We start from the raw sequence: 18,147 nt of genomic DNA, 5'->3' as shown, positions 1-18,147 counted from the left end.
GAGTGATCGGGGTCATCACTCGGGGGATTTGGCTTCGGCGACGGCTTTGGCATTTTTCCCAGCTACTCAGCTGATAGGCCAATGAATTTTCCAGTATATATAGTCTCATTGCTTTTTGCCGAAATTTAGTCAGGGCAATGTCTCCCCCATTACCGGGAGCTTCAACTATTTATCACTTTCCCACCACCTACGGCGTTCATAGACAACATTGCCAACCTCTTTTTACCTGAACCCCGGCATGTCGTCCCATCACAGCGCGTATCTGAACTGCAGACCACGATCTTCGCCACCGTACCCATTGTCGATATCGCCCTCCGCCAGCATGCGCTCCTTCTTTTGGTCTCTCCTCTTCAGCAGCAGCCATACAAACAGCACCCCTCCGCAAGCCACCGCTTCCATCGCAAGAGACACCGCGTTCCCCATCAGATATCGTGGACTGTCACTGGACGGATAGATTTGACTGCTGATCACACCACTGATGTTGGCGAGCGACGCGAACAACGGTGCGCCGACGGAACGCTTCCAGTCCGGACTGAGGTTGTTCAGTAGCCACGTGAACATGATGGCGTTGTATGGATAGATTCCAGCTGCGCAGAGGAACATTGCTGCATACCCAGCCTCAGGAGATGGAGTTCGAACAACAATCGCATAGCCGATAATGCAGGGTATTGGAGCCAGGAACGCGAAGAGAGCACGTTTGCCTAGACGATCCGACAAAGTGGTCCAACTGATCAACGTTATGGCCGCGAGGACGTAGCATGGGATCGAAAGGTAGTTCGGGGCAAGACCGGTATACCCAAGGCCTTGAATGATTGTTGGAAGGAAGGTGCCCTGGAGCTGGTCAGTCGCAACTTCTGTACGATCGGCCTGGCTATACCTACAAAACCAAACAACGGAATGCTGGAGCAGAAGAGCAGGGCAGCAGACGCGTAAATGAAAGGATCAGTCACAGCTTGCTTGACAAACTTCCAGCTGAACTCATCAGTCCCTTTGTACAACGCCTCGCGTGCCTTTCGAGCCTGCATCACGCCTCTCTCCTCAGCAGTCAGAAACCAGGCCTCTTCAGCGCTCTTGGGCAGACTGAACCATGCGAGGAGACAGATGAAGATGCTGATTGCGCCTTCGATGATCTGACGGCAACTGTTAGCGTTGAGAAAGAGCAAGGAAGATGAACTCACAAACAACCACCGCCACGCGTCGAGCCCACGTTGACGACCCATCGTCTGGATCCCATACGCGATCAAGCCTCCGAAAGCTCCACTCAACGCACTGGACATATAAAGCAAGCTGACCCGCTTCGCCTGGCTCTTCCTGTCCCAGATGGTTGATATGATGAATGAAAGAGCTGGGAATAACCCAGCTTCGGCCGCTCCAAGCAGCAGACGCATGACGATGCATTGCGTATAGTTATGGATGAAGCCAGTGCAAAGTGTGACGATCGACCAGGACACAAGAGCTGCTGCGAGGACTGTGTTGGCGCCGAAACGTTTGACAGCCATCACCCATGGTACTTCGAAGAGGACGTAAGTCGCGTAGAAGACGGTGCTGATATCATTGAATTGATGGCCTGTGAGCCCAAGGCCTTCTTCGAAACCGAAGACTCTCGCATTTCCTATAGTTTTCAGCAGGGGTATTTTGAAAGTGCTTCTGGAACTCACCGATGTTGCTGCGATCCAGATACGCTATCAACACGAGCAGCATGAACTGCGGCAGGACCCATCTGTCAAACTTCCGCAAAGTACGCTTCTCAAGCTCTGGGTCAATGTAGATTTCCTGTTCGCCATGCTCGCTGTCTTTCAGTGTGGCTGTGACAGCCTTCTCTTCTTTGCTAGAAGTATCCATGGCCTTGATATCGAGGGAGACAAGATCGTTGAGGGATCAAGCTGCATCGGCGCAACGACATACGGCACATTTTGTCCCATCGTCCTTGGCAATGAACTCTTGGTACACCCCATGATTGCAGACATACCTTATCTTGCATGTAGCACTGCGTTGGCCGCGGCCACGGGCTATCTCAAGGCTAAGGGCAGCTCGAAGAGGTTATTTAGGCGAATGAAGAGCTCCATCCTACCTGCCTTGCCTATTCTCCGACATCGACAACCGAAGCTCCCAACGCAAGACTTATTAACAACATATCTCGACGATGGGAGAAACAACGTCAAACGAGATCAGGCAATCATGGCAAGACCGGGTAGCGGACAAGAAGTCCCGAATCCTGGCCTCCATCCCCAAGGAATTCGACCATCCAGAGCTCACGCATTCTCTTGAAGATACGGCATCGGTGCAAGATGTACCGCAGAAGTATCTCTCGGCCAAAGAACTTGGAATTACAGCCCTGGATGCCTCATCACTTGTGGTAGCCATCCGCGAGAAGAAGTACACTTCCGTCGAAGTCTTGAATGCGTTCACCCATCGAGCAGCTATCGCTCACCGGCTGTTGCATTGCTGTCTCGCACTGCCGTATGATCTAGCACTCGCCCGAGCGAAAGAACTTGATGCGTTTCTGGACAAGACTGGGGAGACTGTTGGGCCTTTGCATGGATTGCCGATTAGTGTCAAGGATCAGTGTAGGCTTATTGGGACGGAGACGACGTGTGGGTTTGTGTACCCCATTGGCAATGTCGATAAGGATGATGCGGCTGTTGTGAAGATCTTGAAGGATGCTGGGGCGAACATCTTTGCGAAGACGAGTTTGAGTATTGGGTGCATGTGGGTGAGTGATCAGAGTTCTCCCGGGGTTGAAAGCCGCTCTTGCTGATTTATTGTACAGGGCGAAACCGTCAACAACATCCTCGGCCGAGCATCAAATCCCTTCAACCGGTCCTTCTCCTGCGGCGGCTCCAGTGGTGGCGAAGGTGCCTTGATCGGCTTCAAAGCAAGTCCGCTGGGTTTTGGATCAGATCTCGGCGGATCAATTCGATCTCCATCAGCGTATCAGGGCCTGTATGGACTTCGACCGAGCTCAGGACGAGTGCCCTACTATCGAATGCTCAACAGCATGGAGGGCCAGCAGACCATCGTATCTGTTGTAGGGCCAATGGCGAGGTCCATTGATGACATCGAGATGATCATGAAGGTCATTATCAGCAGCAGTCCCTGGACACTGGATCCTTATTGTGTACCAATAGCATGGCGAACCGATGCAGTCAACGAGATTACGAACCGCAAACTCCGCATCGGCGTCTTCGAATGGGACGGCGTCTGCCTTCCTCAGCCTCCAATCCGCAGCGCCCTCAAACGCACCGCAGCAGCCCTTCAAGCCGCCGGCCACGAAACCATCCCCTGGAAAATTGACCAGCAGCGAGCTACCGAGCTCGTTCTCAAAGTGTTCCGCTCAGATGCGGCAGGAGATATTCGAAGACAATGCGCCAAATCCGGCGAGCCGCCCATGGAGAGCGGGTGTGATACACCGGACCCAGCTCTGGGAATCACGCAGTCCTGGGACCTGGCGATGGAATGTTTGGACTTCCGGGCTGCGGTTCTGGAACAGTGGAATCAGACTGCTGATGCTTCCAAAGGCCTTCCACCCATGGATGCGTACATCGCCCCTGTCGTACCGGCTGTTGCACCCAGACATGGGGATTATAGCAAGGTCAGGTACTTTGCGTATACGGCGACTGTGAACTTGCTGGACTATACTGCCTGCACGTTCCCGACTGGTTTTGTGGATCCTGCTCTGGATCTACCGGATGACACGAGTCTTGTAAAAGATGCACAAGGAGGATCTTTACCGCCGCCGACTTGTGAGAGGGATGAGACGATTCGTCGAAGATATGATCCAGAGGTTTATAATGGGTTGCCGGTATGTCTGCAGCTCGTGGGGAGAAAGTTGGAGGAGGAGAAGGTGGTGGGGATGATGAAGATTATAAGAGATCTGCTTAACTGAGTGAAAGACAGCAGCCATCAATGAGGTCTTCTCAACATCACTTCCACACCCTCCACGCCACACCCACCCCAGCAGCAACAACCCCCAAGAAAACTGCCCACCTCACCAGTCCCCGTCTCACACACCTCCCCGCAAACTCCTCAATAGCCTTCCCATCATTAACTCTCGGAAACTCCACTCCCCCCACAACCTCCCGATCAACCCCAACAGCCTTGCAAAGCGGTCCCCACCCCTCCTTCACATCGAAGAGAGCCAACTTCTCCTTCGGCACAACCCTCTCCAAAAACTCCATATGCTTGTACCAGACGTGCTTTCCCATCGACCACTTCTCCCCGGGTTCGGCATAGAGCTCGCCCCATCGCCCGCCTTGGATGTGTGCGATGTAGCGTGGGAAGTAGGACATGGCGGGCAGCCAGAAGAGGAGGATGGGGAGGAGGGTTTGCAGGGAGGAAGAGGAGGTGGCGGCGATCGAGGAGGTCCATCTTTTATGCATAGTCAGAACTTCCGTTTGGATGGGGTAGGTGGATCTGTTGAACTCACGCATCAGGATCCCGCACAGTACACACAACCTTCGCATCAGGGTACAACTCCATCAGTTCGGGCACGAAAAGCGAATGAGGCGTATCTGCCACAGCAACGTAACCGTCCGTGATGGCTTTGATTTTCCTCATGACGTATTCTTTATCTGCAGGGGATTTGTATGGTGTGCGACAGAGGATGTCGATCCATGTTTTGATGTGGTGGGGATCTCCTGAGACGAGGTTTTGGGTGCCGCCGTGGTAGACGGGTCCCTTGAGGAGGATGGTGAGGGCGGCCGAGAAGGAGGCTGTTCCGGTCCGGGGGAGGCCTGCGGTTGTTAGAATAAAACTTGGTGGCATGGAGACTGCCGTTGAATCGCTGTACCTGCGCCGATGACTTGTAGCTTGGCCCCAGGCTGGGGCTTGGAGGCTTCGGCGCCCATCTTTGCAAGTGTGAGAAGTAATTGTTCTTGAATTTATAGTCAGCTCTCGCCACCTACATCGACTCTTCTGTTGTATTGTTTTTCACTGGCAAACAGAGTGTAAGCCAATATAAGAAGGATCCGCAGCTGACTGCCGTTGACCTTTTACGGCGGTCGAGCTGAGCTGAAGCCAAGCGAACATTTGGAAGCGGCCAAGGACGGAACGAATACGCTGAATGTCTTGTCTATTTTCTCGTAGGGCTCGCTTTCGTTCTCGCCGATACATGAACCTAATCAAATAGTCAAGAACCTCCCAAGATCAGCCATGTACTTCTCCGTCTCTTCCAACATCGGGAAATGACTGCTCAGCGCATAGCGCACCCACTTGGCTTTAGCGCTGGTGAGATGGAAGAACTCCTCGGTCGTCTCGTCTTGTGCTTCGTCATAGTAGCCATTCATGACGAGTATGCCTCCAGGTACAATCTTCTCTGTCAGTTTATGCAGGCCTTTGGTGACGCTCCAGTTCTTCAAGCTACCAATGATGTAAAACTCGCTCGGACCGCACATGGTGCTGTAGACAGTGTTATCCTCTGCTAACCCGGCGAACGAATCTTCCGCTTCCTTAGGCCAGGGCTCGCAGCGGCACATGAAGAGCTTGTAGTACTCCATGACGCATTCTTCGTACTCTGGCGACTCCATTTTGCCTTCTTTCTCCAAACGATCGAGCGTATCTTGGATGTCCTGAGGAAGTTGTTTGCGGAGTTCGCTTTGGACCTTGTTCCAGCTCGCCATGTTGGACGGTGAGTCGGACAAGATAAGCTTTCGCAGACCTTCCGGTTGTTGGTCAATGGCATATTGTGCCGCTAGCATACCTCCCCAGCTCTGCCCCAAGAGATCGAACTGTTTGATACCGAGATGACTCTTTACATTGTTCACCTCTTCCATAAACAGCTCCGGCGTCCAAAACTCTTCGTCGCCTTTCTTATCCTTGAAGCGAGTGCTTTCTCCACAGCCAATCTGGTCGTACATGACCACCGGTATACCATGATCTTTGTAGACGAGCGAGATCGGCAACAGGTAATTGTGAGGCACGCCAGGACCACCGTGCAGGACGATCAATGGCACGTTGTCCGATGAGAGATCTCCCCATGCCCAGTATGCTGTCTCGCCTTTTAAGCCATTCTTCTTGTACTCGAAGGGTATCTTTCCCGTCTCGCTATGCGCTGGGAACTCTCGTTCTTGGCCAGGAGGAACGATCTTCTGTGGCATGGTCGAGTTCGACGTTAACGCTGGCGTGAGTAGGAGACGAGTCGGCGGAGAGAGCTGCGTAAAATCAGTAGTATCGTATGTTAGGCGCGAACTTCGCAAGACACAGCTGGTGTATAAGCGTGCCCTGCATCAAGCTGTGTATATTTGTCAGGAAGTAGGACGTCAGGACTCCATCCTTGAGCAAGATGCAGCAGAGCGCTCGCGTTTAAGAGCGGCACAGCATTGAATCGGAAACGACCCGACTTCCTCATCGAGCACCGATTGCCTAGGGCTGATGGCAGGTCAGCGTTGTAGTTCAGCTGCATGAGTGATGAAGTTGGGGATGGTTTCCGAGCTGCGAAGCTTGCATAGCGGGGCCGTAGGGTTGTGGAGTGACATTGCAAGCACGACCATGTGTAGTACATGTATCTGCGCCACAGGTCCAAGGGCAATTGAACGCCCAGAAGGAGGTGGTCGTATATGCGTTGTCGTGGGTTCTGCGAGTATTCGGCGACGCCCTCTCGACCGCTACCACCGTTGTCGTCTCGGAAGCCCAACAATACAATTGCCGGAGTGGTCTACACCGACAACCTATCTCGAATTCAGCGATGGACCATCCAGAGATTAAGCAGTTCGTCAACAGCCCTGGAGTAGCTGACTGCACAGAGGAACAAGTGAAATGCGATTTCATACACACCTCATCGTCAACCCCGTCCTGATTGGCTGAGCAATCCGGAAATTACGACTTCACGTTGTGCCTCCGTCAAGGCCGTCTAGAAGGCTGCAATAAAACACAATAATCACTTGCTGCAAGAAGGTAGAATGTTCATCGGACGCTGGTGGTTTGCTCCTCAGCCCCCCATCAACAAGACGAAGCTCAGCAGCACATTCTTGGACGGCCCAGGACCTCGCGGACTCTTACTTGTCGACATTCGAGCCAAGGTCTTCCGCAACCGTTGACTGCGCCGTCCATAATAGCGAGAATACACAAAGGCCTGCGTGGGAAGAACAATTCAAAAATAGGTGACCAGGCTGGCTTGGAGCGTGAAGCGATGCTGAGTCACAGCCTGCTAGACTGCCGGAAACGATAGCTGCATGATGGCCCGAATTTCGCTTGCTCACAAATCTACCAACGCTCGCCTCTGAAATGCAGTCTCAGACGTCCAGCTACTTGGAACCAGGGCCAGAATTCGATGTGTATGGACATCACGAAGCGTAGAGTCCGTCATGCAGGAGACACTTCACTCGTCATCGTGGAGCAAGATCATGCCAGAACACCATCGACTCGATGTCTCCGTTGATGAACGTATGCGTCCGGACTGTGGACTCATATACTGAAGGATCGACATGCTTTAGTCGCGTGCGGACGATAGGGTCTCGCAACCACTGCATGTCCCCTGCAAAGCCTGCGCTAGGATTCATCTCTGCCATGTGAGTATCGGAGATGCATATATGCAACGTCTACCGCAGCCCCCATACCGCTCGGTCCTTCCATTCCACCAGATCTGCTTCACAATGAACACTCCGCGTTACCATGCTGTCAACAATGCGCAGCAAACACCACCAGCCCGACGACACATTCCCTGGCTTGGCCTCGGTTCTATTACGCTGGCATTCGGCTGCGCCGTCACTGCACTCACCATCGGACTGGTATCGAATGGACAAGTGCTGAATGCATGGGAAGTAGGCGGCTACGATTTGCAGCCTTCCGTACTACTGGCCATCACGGCGACCGTAGCTAATGCGCTACTTGCCTATGCCTTCGCGGAAGGTGCGTGCCTCAGTTGGTGGACTCGAGTACAAACAGGAACAACATTACGAGGCCTACACGCAGCACTCGAGCAGGCCAGCTCCATTCCTGGGCTATTTGCACATCTACCGCATTTCAGCAGAGTCGCTATTGCCAGTGTAGCCATGCTGGTGCTTCTGACCGACGCTCCACTACTGCAGCGTGCCTCCACCGTGCGCACATACCAATCGACAACATCGACGAACCTGACCTTCCCCGTTTCATCCGATCCGCTGCAATTGGGCGCGACAGGTGTCATCGCAGACCATTCGGACAAATTCGCGCCGGGCCTGTACAATCCAGACTTCGCCCAAGTCGTGCAGCAGTACAACTCACGCCAGGACATCAACATTGCGAATTCTACATGCAAGGGAAGATGCTCCACGGAGATTGTCGCACCGGGATGGGATGTCACATGTACAAGCGGAACACTACCCTTTCGCCTGCCAGACTACTACGAGATGAACAACTACACGTCTTTGGCTCTCAATAATCAAACCGATCAATACCACGGTCCCGCGGACACACAGACGATGTTTGAAACAAACATTACCCTCAGCTGGGATTACTGGAATATTAGCAATGACTACAGCTATTCAGGACTCTATAGCATGAACTTTTACAACATCCACAAAGTGACAGCTGGCGGCAACGGCACCATGCATTGGACAAATTGCACGCTGTCTGAAGCCTTAGTCCGCTACCCGGTCAGCCTAGAGAACGATACCGTGAGTCTACAGCCGATGGATGATCAAGAGAATCGAACGGTACACCAGATATACCGCCAGCTTGACGACACTGGCATGCAAAGTGAGTCTAAACCACAGTCTCCCACTACATGAAAACTCACTGACGCTTTCTACAGACCACCCCTCAACCCTCGGCGGCTTCTGGCTCGCCCTGACCAACCAATACACTACCCAAGCAAACATCACCCCTGTCGGCAGCTGGATCCGCCTCGACAACTCCAACGCCATCGCCAACGAATACTTCGCCTCCAACGCCACCGTCGACTCGCTCAACTCCTACAACATCACCTGGGCCGACCCGATCCCAGACATGCTCGCCACAATCCACGAGCTCTCCCTCCGCGCCGCCATCGCCCTGACCAACAAATCCGCCACCACCAGCGTCGACGCCTGCGACGAAACAACCTTGGGCCACTGCTCCACGCCCACGAGCACGAGGCCGGAAATCGGATACCCGAACATGACGCTCGTCAACCGCACCTTGTCGCAAACCGTCCCCGCTACGCAGTCACAATCCCGCACCGTCTACCACACCCGCGTCGGCTGGCTCGCAGGAGGCTTCGCAGTCATGTGCATCGCATGTCTAGCGCTCCTCCCCACCTACTGGGGCTGGTGGCGTCTCCACGGGCGAGTAAGCATGAGTCCCCTCGACATAGCCCGGGCTTTCGATGCCCCTCTGCTGAGACATACCGATCATGAGCCGAGGAGCCCGGCGTGGTTGAAGTCTGTGGGTGGGTTGAAGGTGCAGTATAGTCCTGCTGGGGGCACGATTCTTGCCACGGAGAGGGGGGTGAGTGCAGGGGATGTGGAGACGAAGACGGGGGTGGAGGTTGCGGAGGGGAATGCTAGTAGGTCTGTTTCGAGTTTTAGGGAGACGCCTGAGGGTAGAGGGCGGAGTGCGAGTCGCTTTTGAGGAATATGAATGAATGTTCGTCATGCTGTTTACAACCCGTTTTTAGGAATTCCCGCAGATTCCTGTCCTCTGGGACAAATTTGCAAAGCGAACTCACAAGATGTCGAAAAAGAGAGACGAAAAAGCTAACAGACGAACTGGAATTCATTGCGACTGAGCTATAGGCTGAGCGAACCACGCCCCCGACACAGCGACTCCATTCCAATGCCAATGACCCGCGCTCCATGGTATCCCCGAAAATCAGTAGCGAGTCTATCCCGCAAACGCCTTCGTCGATTCATGCTAATTCATTAAACGCATCCCATAAACCGTCCCTGTCGTGCTTGCTCAATCATGGAGCTGATGCGTTGGACAGCTGCCCTGTCCTTTCGTCTCCCACCACTGCCGAATGCATGCGCGGTGGAACTTGCACAGACACTCCATTCTGCCCATCTCGTCTCCCTCTTCAAACTCTTCGAAGCAAATGACGCACTCTTGTGGCTCGCCGTCTTCGGTCGTGCAGTCCTTCTCGGTTGCTCTGTACAGCGCCATGCCGCGCGGGCGGTAACTAGTCGCCCTCGGACGAGATCCTTCCGGCGTGTTGGAGGCTGTCTCCCGTGCCGGTGGTGCTGATGCGATGGCGTCTGCGGCGGGAGGAGCAGAGCGGGCTTGTTGGCTTGGTGTCGATGAGAAGCGGGATGCAATACAGTCCTGGATGTGCGCTTCACGGACAGCCTCGCCGGGTGGCATCTCCGTACCGCAAACCGGGCATTCGTCTTCCTCCTTGACTTCTCGTCGAGGCCTGTCCTGAGGTACAGCAGGCGGTGCACGAGTTGGAGGCGCGGCTTGGCCTGGCGGTGGCGGTGGTGGCCGATTGGGCAGTGAAGGTGGTGGCCGGTTTGGCGGCGTGGGAACGCTTGAACCGCTGACACGGCTTTGGGAGTATCGATGTCGAACACGAGGATCAATTTGATCGTGAAAGTCTCCCATTTCTGATCTTCCAGTGTCAGGATCTCTTCTGTACCAGGGGGCGTGTTGGTAGGTGGACCAATTATCAGGTCTGTTGTGTTGAGCGATTGTGAATCTTTGTTGCTCCTCGCTCAAGAGTCTCCTGTTGGATGGAGCATCTGGGAAGCCTGGCCCAAATCTTGGACCGCCAGAGGAACTTGATACTCCTGGCAGTTCAGAGGTCGTGTTCGGCCTGTTCCACGGAGCATTTTGGAACGATGAAGCTCTGTCCCTTCGCTCCATTCTGCCATCAAGATATCTCACTGGCCGATGCTGTTCTGGCCCTCGAATCGTACCGTCCCACCTGCCGGGAAAGGCATCGTTGTTGGCTGCACCCGTTGCGGCGTTGGTGGGTGCAGGAGGTAAGGGAGCACTCAGAGCTGCACTGACAACTGGAGTCCACGGATCTGGTACGCACGGGTTGCAAACACGGACCACCTCGCCTCCTCCCAGTGCTGGGTTGAGTCCGCCAGGCGAGGACGGATTGCCTTCATCCTCGTAGAATGGATTCGGCGGCTGTACGATGTACTGTCTCGGTATCGTGATCCTATGCGGCGAGCAAGTGGCACACACCACACGTCCGCACTTCCTGCAATGATGTCTTCGGTAGAATATGCTGAACTCGGTGTGGCAGACCGGGCACTCGGTAGCATCATGATCTGGCTGCCACTTGGGCAGAACAATATCGCTCTCTCTTCTGGCAGCGCCGCCGCTCGCGGTGCTGGCCTGCATGCTGGTAATCGATGGTCGTACTGCTGGTCGTGCTGGTCGTGCTGCATGTGGATGTGTTGGATGTGAATGTGTCGGACGTGACGGAGGAGGACGTTGTGGGCTTGTCAGATCGATGGCGGTCTCGACGCTATTGCCGAGCTGCGAGCTTGGGTTGGCTGACGGGCGGTTGTAGGTCTGGTACGGGTAAGGATGGGTGCGTTGCTGAGGCTCGCTGCCGGTGTGTCGCCTCTTGCGCTCGGCAGAATCGGTCCTATCGAGTTGCGGCGGACGAGGGTCATCGCGGATGGTGCCACCGGCAGAGCGCAGAAAGTCGAGCCAGGTCAGATCATCTTGTGCGGTTGGACGGCCGGCGTATGCAGACGAGGCGTGGTTGTTGTTGCGTGATGGATCGGTGCTCATCGCCGCTGCTGTGTCCGCTGGAAAGAGCGCAGGAGGTGGAAGCTGCGAGGGAGCAGCTGCTGGAGTCGCGTGCTCTGCCAGTCGAGACCGAGGGGTCGTCACGGTCTCGGAGCAGATCGGCAATCGTGTGATGGTCAGCGATCAGTGGAGGGCTGCGGCGACGGTGGATGCTCCCAGCAGTGAATGGACGCACACGGCTGCTCCGCCAGGGAGAAGGCTGAGAGGTTCAACAGCAACCTGAGACCGGCCAGCGTCAATCAATCAATGTCAGGAGGCTCGTCCTCATTAGACTTCCATGTCCCGCATCGCAGGAACCGCTCACGTGAGCAGGGAACGCTGGCTCGGATTGCTCCGACCCTGATCTGCCCGCCCCCAATTTTAGCCTCTGCACCAGGCAAGGATTATTTCGACTTCAAGCCTTGGCTATGGCCAGTGACCCCTACCTTATCGTTCTTTGGAAATTGGCAGCATCGAGGGAAGACAGTGAAGCAATAAAAATGCTGTGTCTTGCTCTGTTCTCTTGCTGACACTCTTCACTACCTTCCTTAACGTTGTCCAACACCAGCGTCTCCGACTAGACGAGACAACTGCATTCCAACGGCGACATTATCCCCGGAACTTGGTAAGCCGTATCGTTGGTTCTGCATACAGCTTGATCTGCTGAGTATGGAGTCACCCCGAGCCGCACTACTGCCCCCTCCCTTTTTCAAACGGCGAGCTGCAGTCCTCGACTGGAACTGACAGCGAGGAATTTACCAACTTCGTTCTTGTTTCCTCTCGGCAGCAGGACTACCGAGATGGCTGAAGCTGGTTCCCTCACAACTCGACGGTCCAAGTTGATTAAGCACAATGACAGGAAAGGCTTGAGCCTTGCCATGCCCCTCGGCTTCGCCTGGACGTCGTGCTGGAGGACCAGCAACGTTAAATCTTCGCCTAGGCATCACAGTCAGGGCAATGCTGCTTTCTAAGGAGTCGAAGTTGACTTGTTTCACCAAACGCCAGCTTCTGTCCGTGATGGAGCTCTTGTTACAACGATACGACAAGACCAGGCATTCGTCCGCATTCGTCGGCAAATATCTTGCAAACCGTTACCGGATCATCGATCGACGCAGTCCTTCGCCCTGCTCACAGGCCTCGAAATATCACCTTGCCAACATCGATTTGAAATCCTCCATGCGGCCAAACAGATATCGCAAGACAGTCGTTCTTGTACGAACGAAAGACCCTCGTCTGAGCCAACGAAGTCCACCATGAGCACCAGACTGTTTTGGATGCCGGTTCGGGAGTATTGCAGTAGCCTGTCCCGAAACTGAGATCGCGGTGTCACCCTCGCATGTGTTCGTCAGCCCTGTTGGCTGCCGCGAGCCACCTTCTGAGGAGAGGAGAAAGGACAGAGACTGTCCGCAAAGTGCGACGACCGACTTGTTGCGATCCCCCACATTTTGGAGTCTTCCATTGCTGCGAGAAACCCATGGAGTATTCAGTGATGCGATGCTTGACTGAGAGGCGTTGCCGTCTGAGGGGGTCTGGAGTCTGCGAACTTCATTGTATTTTGTTCATCGCGGGAGAACCAGCTCTTCGGCAGCAGCGCCATCAACGCTCCTCCGTCTTTTGCTGGAAGTCTTCTCGGCCATTCTAGATCAGAATACATGAGCTGCTGGAGTGGTAAGAAAATAGCCGCACAAGGACGCGTCTGAACATGGACATCGAGTGCAGACGATGCACCTTTCGACAGCAAGTTGGTTCCTTTATGTTTCCGTTGATCGCCGCCTCAGCTTCGTGCCCACATCACCAGCTGCCATATCACTGTCAGCCCTCGCTTTCCAAAGGTTGACACAATTCTAGATGCATCTTGTTGATCGTCTCGAGGCAGAGCGATCCCACGAACGCAATGGCATTTTCTCGTCTTGCACGGCACAAGGTGGGCAAAACCCTACGGCGTTTCCTCCGACTTCTGATCCAATGATAGCAACACAGCAACCTGCCAACACGAGTTTGCACCAGTAGAGGTTAAAAGAAGGCACATCGCTCGTGCTTTGAACACCAACAACGCACCAAGTGGGTCTTGGCCATGGGTGTGCACATGACAGCTCACTTTTCTTCTTCTCCCACAGAAGTCCACAATGGCTTTCACGAGCAGTGCGGATATGAGGCAAAAACCACTGCCAAGTAGGATAATCGGGGCCTAGATCAACCGACACGTCCTGTGAGGCGTGAAGACGTGATCTGCAGGTGCTGAAAGGATCCAGACCGTGGCCCTCGAGGTCCAACGATATTCGTCCAGCTGCGTGAATAGAGAGCCTTCGTTAGAGTTCTCAAAGAAGACAGCAGGGCCTCCCGACGAACCTGTCCAGTGAGCTTGTGACACATGCATCGATCGCCCTGTCACTCCCGTCAATCACCAAGGAGCCATCACGGCTGGTCTGCCAAGCTGTCATCTTACCTTACATGCCGCTACTGCATCCTGATCACGAGATAGTCGAGAGATCAAGTGACTTCGCAGCCTCTCGTAGCTTAAAAGACTCAGAAACTCTCGTAGAGACGTAACCAACAATCTCCCCTTGCGTGCTCAGGGGCTTCCGCAAAGACGAGTGAAACGGCCCAACTGGCTTTTCAGAACATCAGCAACCGCAGAGCCGACTCACGTCTCAACAAAGGACACAGCAAAACGTTTGAGCAAAACTTGATCAAAGCTTTGAAGCCATAGAAATCCTCGAGCAAACAAACCAACACATCCTTCAGCGCTGAATCCGACTACTGCATTGCATAAGCTACCTTCTCTCCACAACCCTACTACCCAACACCTCGCACTCCCACGGCACAGCGCTGAAATCATAATGAGCTGTCAAGCCAAAGGCAAAAACTCTTCCAGCTCCCCATCAATCGGCCTCTCGATAGACTAAGCCCTGAATCCTCCCACGTGCAGCTCAATACCCAGGATCTCCCTGCTCGCGTGCCGTCTTTTGACGCCCTTTGCCCCCAACGACTGGTCCTCATTCAACTGAACCTCTGCGTTGGCGCGGCCGTCACGCCGGTACATGCTCCTTTTTGCCATTCCTCCCCTTTCCCTGCTGCCCGCCAAACGTCCCATGTAAATACGAAAAATCGACTATTAAAACGCCCCAATGGTAATTGTGTTTGCCCCTGTGCGCCGTCTTCAGTGAAGCGTCCGCGGGTTACTTGATTGTCCAACCAACGCCCGTAGAAAGCACTGTGCCGCCGATGTGGTACCCTCAAAGATGTGTGTGCCTTTGCAAGCTTTGCCGGAAATCTTTCGTTTTCATCATGTCAATATGCTTTTTTCTGCTTATGCAGGTGATACGTGAAACATGCATGCACGCGGTCGTGTATGTCTGCAAATCATCCATACCCGCCTGGCCCCTCTCAAACGTGATTGATGGCCTGGCCTCTGCTGCTCAATCAGATGCCGAGATAAAGTCTGTTAGAGGTAGGTAGATGGCACGGGTGGGTGTTGGCGAGTGACGTGTCAAACAAGAGGATGCCCGGCCAGCTCCTTTCACCAGAGCCAGAGCAGCGCCCACTGCCGTCCCGCATTAGCTCGCCATTCTGCTTCCGTCAGGCCCTCTCCTCCTCCCGCTGTGTACGATTCTGCCTCACCACTGTTGCCCTCCGCCTCTTCTACTTGCGCCTCTGCTGCGACTTCGGCGGCCTGTCGAGCCGATGATGCTGTTGGATTCCTCGCGGTCCCGCGCCTGTGCTGTGGTGATGACTGCTGCTGCCACTGCGGTGTTGCTGTTGTGAGCGGCCATGGTGCGACGAGTGGCTGCTGTGGCTGGGACGGGGACCGCGAACCTGAGAAAATGACTGCTGTTCGTTCTGCTGCTGCTGTTGTTGTTGGTGATGATGTGGGTGCTGTCGATCGGAGGGAGAGACTAAAGGGACACCCGCGTTGATTGGTGTAAACGCCGCTTGCGGTCTTGATGCGTTGGACGAGCCCGGCGCCTGCGGCGGAAGATTGGGTATTCGTGCTGGAAGACTGCCCCCGCCGCCAAGGGAGTAGGATGAAGTCGTCATGGGCCCACCGGTGAAGGGCGCTGTCATGACAGGAAAAGGCGCGGCCGTCACCTGGCTTACTGGAACAACCGGCGATGGGATGCTTGGGGACGTGGGGTGCGAGGAGTTGGAAGGGCGGGCGCTGCTACCCGCCATGTTCCATCCAAGAGGCTGGAAGGAGGGTGCAATGTAAGATTGTAGTCCTGGATCCTCGAGCAGAAACATACCGGTGTTGCCCATGACAGCGTCTCCTGAGAAGTCGCTCATAGACGCTGTGTCGATTTGAAGTGTGGGTTGGTATCCATATGGACGTCTTGACATGGCGGCTTGTTGTTCTCGTTGATGTCGTCGTTGTTCCAACATCATGAGGCCGCTCGAGATGCGTCGGACAGCAAGCTCTGCCAGTTTGTGAACGCCCTTGCTCTGCAGCTCATGAAAGACGGCGTACGCTTGGTTGACAAGCCACTCGTTTTGCTGATTCTCTGTCTCCCAAGCATCCAATATGAGGATCATAGAAGCGTTAAAAGCCTGCTGACCCATTGTCCAACAGATCAGAACGGCCGGGTTGCGGTATCGAAAGAAGAGGAAGGCTTTGAGGAGTTGGATGGAAGATTCGACAACCAGCGATCGACCTCGAACAGGTGCCGCATGAATTGGATGTTCTCCATAGCCCATTGCTCCTGTCATCGGTCGGGGAGGAGGCATCATCGACCCAGGTGGTGAGTGGTCCACGGGGATGCTTTGAGTGCGCTCTATCCGTTGGCGGTTCAGTAAGATCAGGAATGACTGTACTTTGGCAAACAGCACTGTGCGAGTCAGCATACATAAAAGGAATGATGTTCATAACCAACATACTTGCGGACATGGCGTCCAAAGGCCATTCAGGCAACTGCGTCTCCATCCGGCACCAACTCTCGTTGAACTGCAGCGCTTCTGGCATAGTATCCCACAAGCCTATCAACTTGTCCGTGTATTCGTCAATGCGACCAACATTCACCATGCCGTCGCTGGATAGAATCTGCCTCGCCATAATAGTGAGATGGTCAACAAACTCGTTCAACCGCAGTATCGTAGGATTTGTCGTGAGAGTTTCTGGCGGAGGACAGTCTCCGAAGCCTGAGATTCCGAGTGGCCTTCCAAGTGTGACTGAGTACTGTTGGTCCATGTGTAACATCCACCACCAAAGTGTTCTTCTGATCGTGCATTCTCGTAGGGGTGGTGCTGGGTCGAGGAGTTTGGGGTCACGGTGTAGGCCGATCGAATGGGCTAATCGAATCGTTGTGCCAAAGAGAGTGAAAGCGTCAAGGAAACGACCGCTGTTTGTAAGGTAGGGTCCGATCATGATCAGTGCCTGGATGCATAGAAGAGTCGGCGTGTTCATAAAAGATGCTAGACGCAACGCTTGCATTGCTGCAGCGACTGTAAATCGTCAGTACCAACCATCGTTGACGATCGACAAAGGACGCTGGCACTCACCGTAGACATCGCTCGTCTTCCTCGTTTGCTCAACAGCACCAGGCAGCCAGTCGCCATGCTTGTCGTACACGCCCATCTGCATACCTGTAGCAAGAGTCGCAAAGATGAGCGCCAACATGTCCGGAAAACGTTCAGCGTTGGCCTCTGCGTCAGCCATGAATCGTTCAACCTCCCGCCTGGTGACTCCGTCTGGAGTGTGTGGGAAGTAGCAGGACTGAGCGCGGCGCTGAAACATGTCGAGACTCTCGTAGATCATGTCTTCGTTCGGAATCAGGAGAGTCTGCGCAAGATCTGATAACGTGTTCCCGCCGTTGAGCATGGGAAATGGATATGGTGAGCCTTCGGGTAATGCATACATGTCTCGACCTTTCGGTACGGCATGCGTCAGGGAGTGGGCGCCTATCTGGAGGTTGGCGAACTGCAAGGCTTGTTAGTCGAGTGCATCGACGAGACTGTGACGTTACTCACATCTGAGACGATGTTGGCAAGTCCGGGAGTGCCAAAGTACAGATTGTCGACTCGCTCGCCCGTCTTGAAGCGTCGTTGACGTGAAGCCGTTGTTCTCGACGCCCTCGAGCTCTTTCGATCGGAAGACTCTTCGTCGTCGTCGTCGTCCCCTGATCCAGTAAGTCGGGCTTGTTGAAGTCTCTCCTTGAGTTTCTGGTTCTCCGCCCGCAGTTTTCGAATCTCGTACGACTGTTGGATGGGACTGTAGTCATTGCCCTCGCCAACAACGAACTCGCACTCCTTTGGATGTCCTCTGGCGCAGCATGCTGAGCAAGGCTTGGTCCTGTCACACTTTAAGGGGTCAGTCAGGGCCATCGACGAAGAGTTTTAATACATACCTTGACCTTCCTCTCTCGACACTTGGTACACGAGAGTAACTGTCGTGATTGAGGCTTCTTCTGATGGTCGCCAGACCCAGTCCTCTGGATTTGGTTCGAAGGGCCTTGGGTCGGCGCAGCAGGGCCGTATCCGGCCCAAGACGACGAAGCCATGCAGAAAAGAGTGATC

At 54.3% G+C, this 18,147-nt stretch overlaps 7 protein-coding genes across 7 annotated transcripts; 2 read left to right on the top strand and 5 right to left on the bottom strand.

Annotated features, from left to right (window-relative positions):
• Positions 1 to 249: 249 nt before the first annotated feature.
• M409DRAFT_53058 (uncharacterized protein) lies at positions 250 to 1,842 on the bottom strand (the record flags this gene model as incomplete). The annotated part of the gene is made up of 4 exons (XM_033812254.1): positions 250 to 831; positions 882 to 1,130; positions 1,179 to 1,612; positions 1,659 to 1,842. The coding sequence occupies 4 exons, from the start codon at positions 1,840 to 1,842 to the stop codon at positions 250 to 252; spliced, it is 1,449 nt and encodes a 482-aa protein (XP_033669257.1).
• A 301-nt stretch (positions 1,843 to 2,143) lies between these two features.
• M409DRAFT_36324 (uncharacterized protein) lies at positions 2,144 to 3,886 on the top strand (the record flags this gene model as incomplete). The annotated part of the gene is made up of 2 exons (XM_033810537.1): positions 2,144 to 2,713; positions 2,771 to 3,886. The coding sequence occupies 2 exons, from the start codon at positions 2,144 to 2,146 to the stop codon at positions 3,884 to 3,886; spliced, it is 1,686 nt and encodes a 561-aa protein (XP_033669256.1).
• Positions 3,887 to 3,923: 37 nt separating this feature from the next.
• M409DRAFT_21118 (uncharacterized protein) lies at positions 3,924 to 4,847 on the bottom strand (the record flags this gene model as incomplete). Its single annotated transcript, XM_033805711.1, has 3 exons — positions 3,924 to 4,368; positions 4,427 to 4,733; positions 4,790 to 4,847. The coding sequence occupies 3 exons, from the start codon at positions 4,845 to 4,847 to the stop codon at positions 3,924 to 3,926; spliced, it is 810 nt and encodes a 269-aa protein (XP_033669255.1).
• Positions 4,848 to 5,120: 273 nt separating this feature from the next.
• On the bottom strand, positions 5,121 to 6,095 carry M409DRAFT_21117 (uncharacterized protein; the record flags this gene model as incomplete). The annotated part of the gene is made up of 1 exon (XM_033805710.1): positions 5,121 to 6,095. One exon carries the CDS (start codon positions 6,093 to 6,095, stop codon positions 5,121 to 5,123), a length of 975 nt encoding a protein of 324 aa, XP_033669254.1.
• A 1,494-nt stretch (positions 6,096 to 7,589) lies between these two features.
• On the top strand, positions 7,590 to 9,525 carry M409DRAFT_53054 (uncharacterized protein; the record flags this gene model as incomplete). The annotated part of the gene is made up of 2 exons (XM_033812253.1): positions 7,590 to 8,673; positions 8,729 to 9,525. The coding sequence occupies 2 exons, from the start codon at positions 7,590 to 7,592 to the stop codon at positions 9,523 to 9,525; spliced, it is 1,881 nt and encodes a 626-aa protein (XP_033669253.1).
• Positions 9,526 to 9,852: 327 nt separating this feature from the next.
• On the bottom strand, positions 9,853 to 11,643 carry M409DRAFT_53053 (uncharacterized protein; the record flags this gene model as incomplete). Its single annotated transcript, XM_033812252.1, has 1 exon — positions 9,853 to 11,643. One exon carries the CDS (start codon positions 11,641 to 11,643, stop codon positions 9,853 to 9,855), a length of 1,791 nt encoding a protein of 596 aa, XP_033669252.1.
• Positions 11,644 to 15,282: 3,639 nt separating this feature from the next.
• On the bottom strand, positions 15,283 to 18,131 carry M409DRAFT_65384 (uncharacterized protein; the record flags this gene model as incomplete). Its single annotated transcript, XM_033816484.1, has 5 exons — positions 15,283 to 16,463; positions 16,513 to 17,076; positions 17,134 to 17,551; positions 17,602 to 17,931; positions 17,979 to 18,131. 5 exons carry the CDS (start codon positions 18,129 to 18,131, stop codon positions 15,283 to 15,285), a joined length of 2,646 nt encoding a protein of 881 aa, XP_033669251.1.
• Positions 18,132 to 18,147: the final 16 nt, after the last annotated feature.

Source organism: Zasmidium cellare, assembly GCF_010093935.1.
Source record: "Zasmidium cellare ATCC 36951 unplaced genomic scaffold M409scaffold_12, whole genome shotgun sequence".
Taxonomy (NCBI): domain Eukaryota; kingdom Fungi; phylum Ascomycota; class Dothideomycetes; order Mycosphaerellales; family Mycosphaerellaceae; genus Zasmidium; species Zasmidium cellare.
Note: the sequence above shows the minus strand (reverse complement) of the source record. Positions and strands in the feature narration are given on the sequence as shown.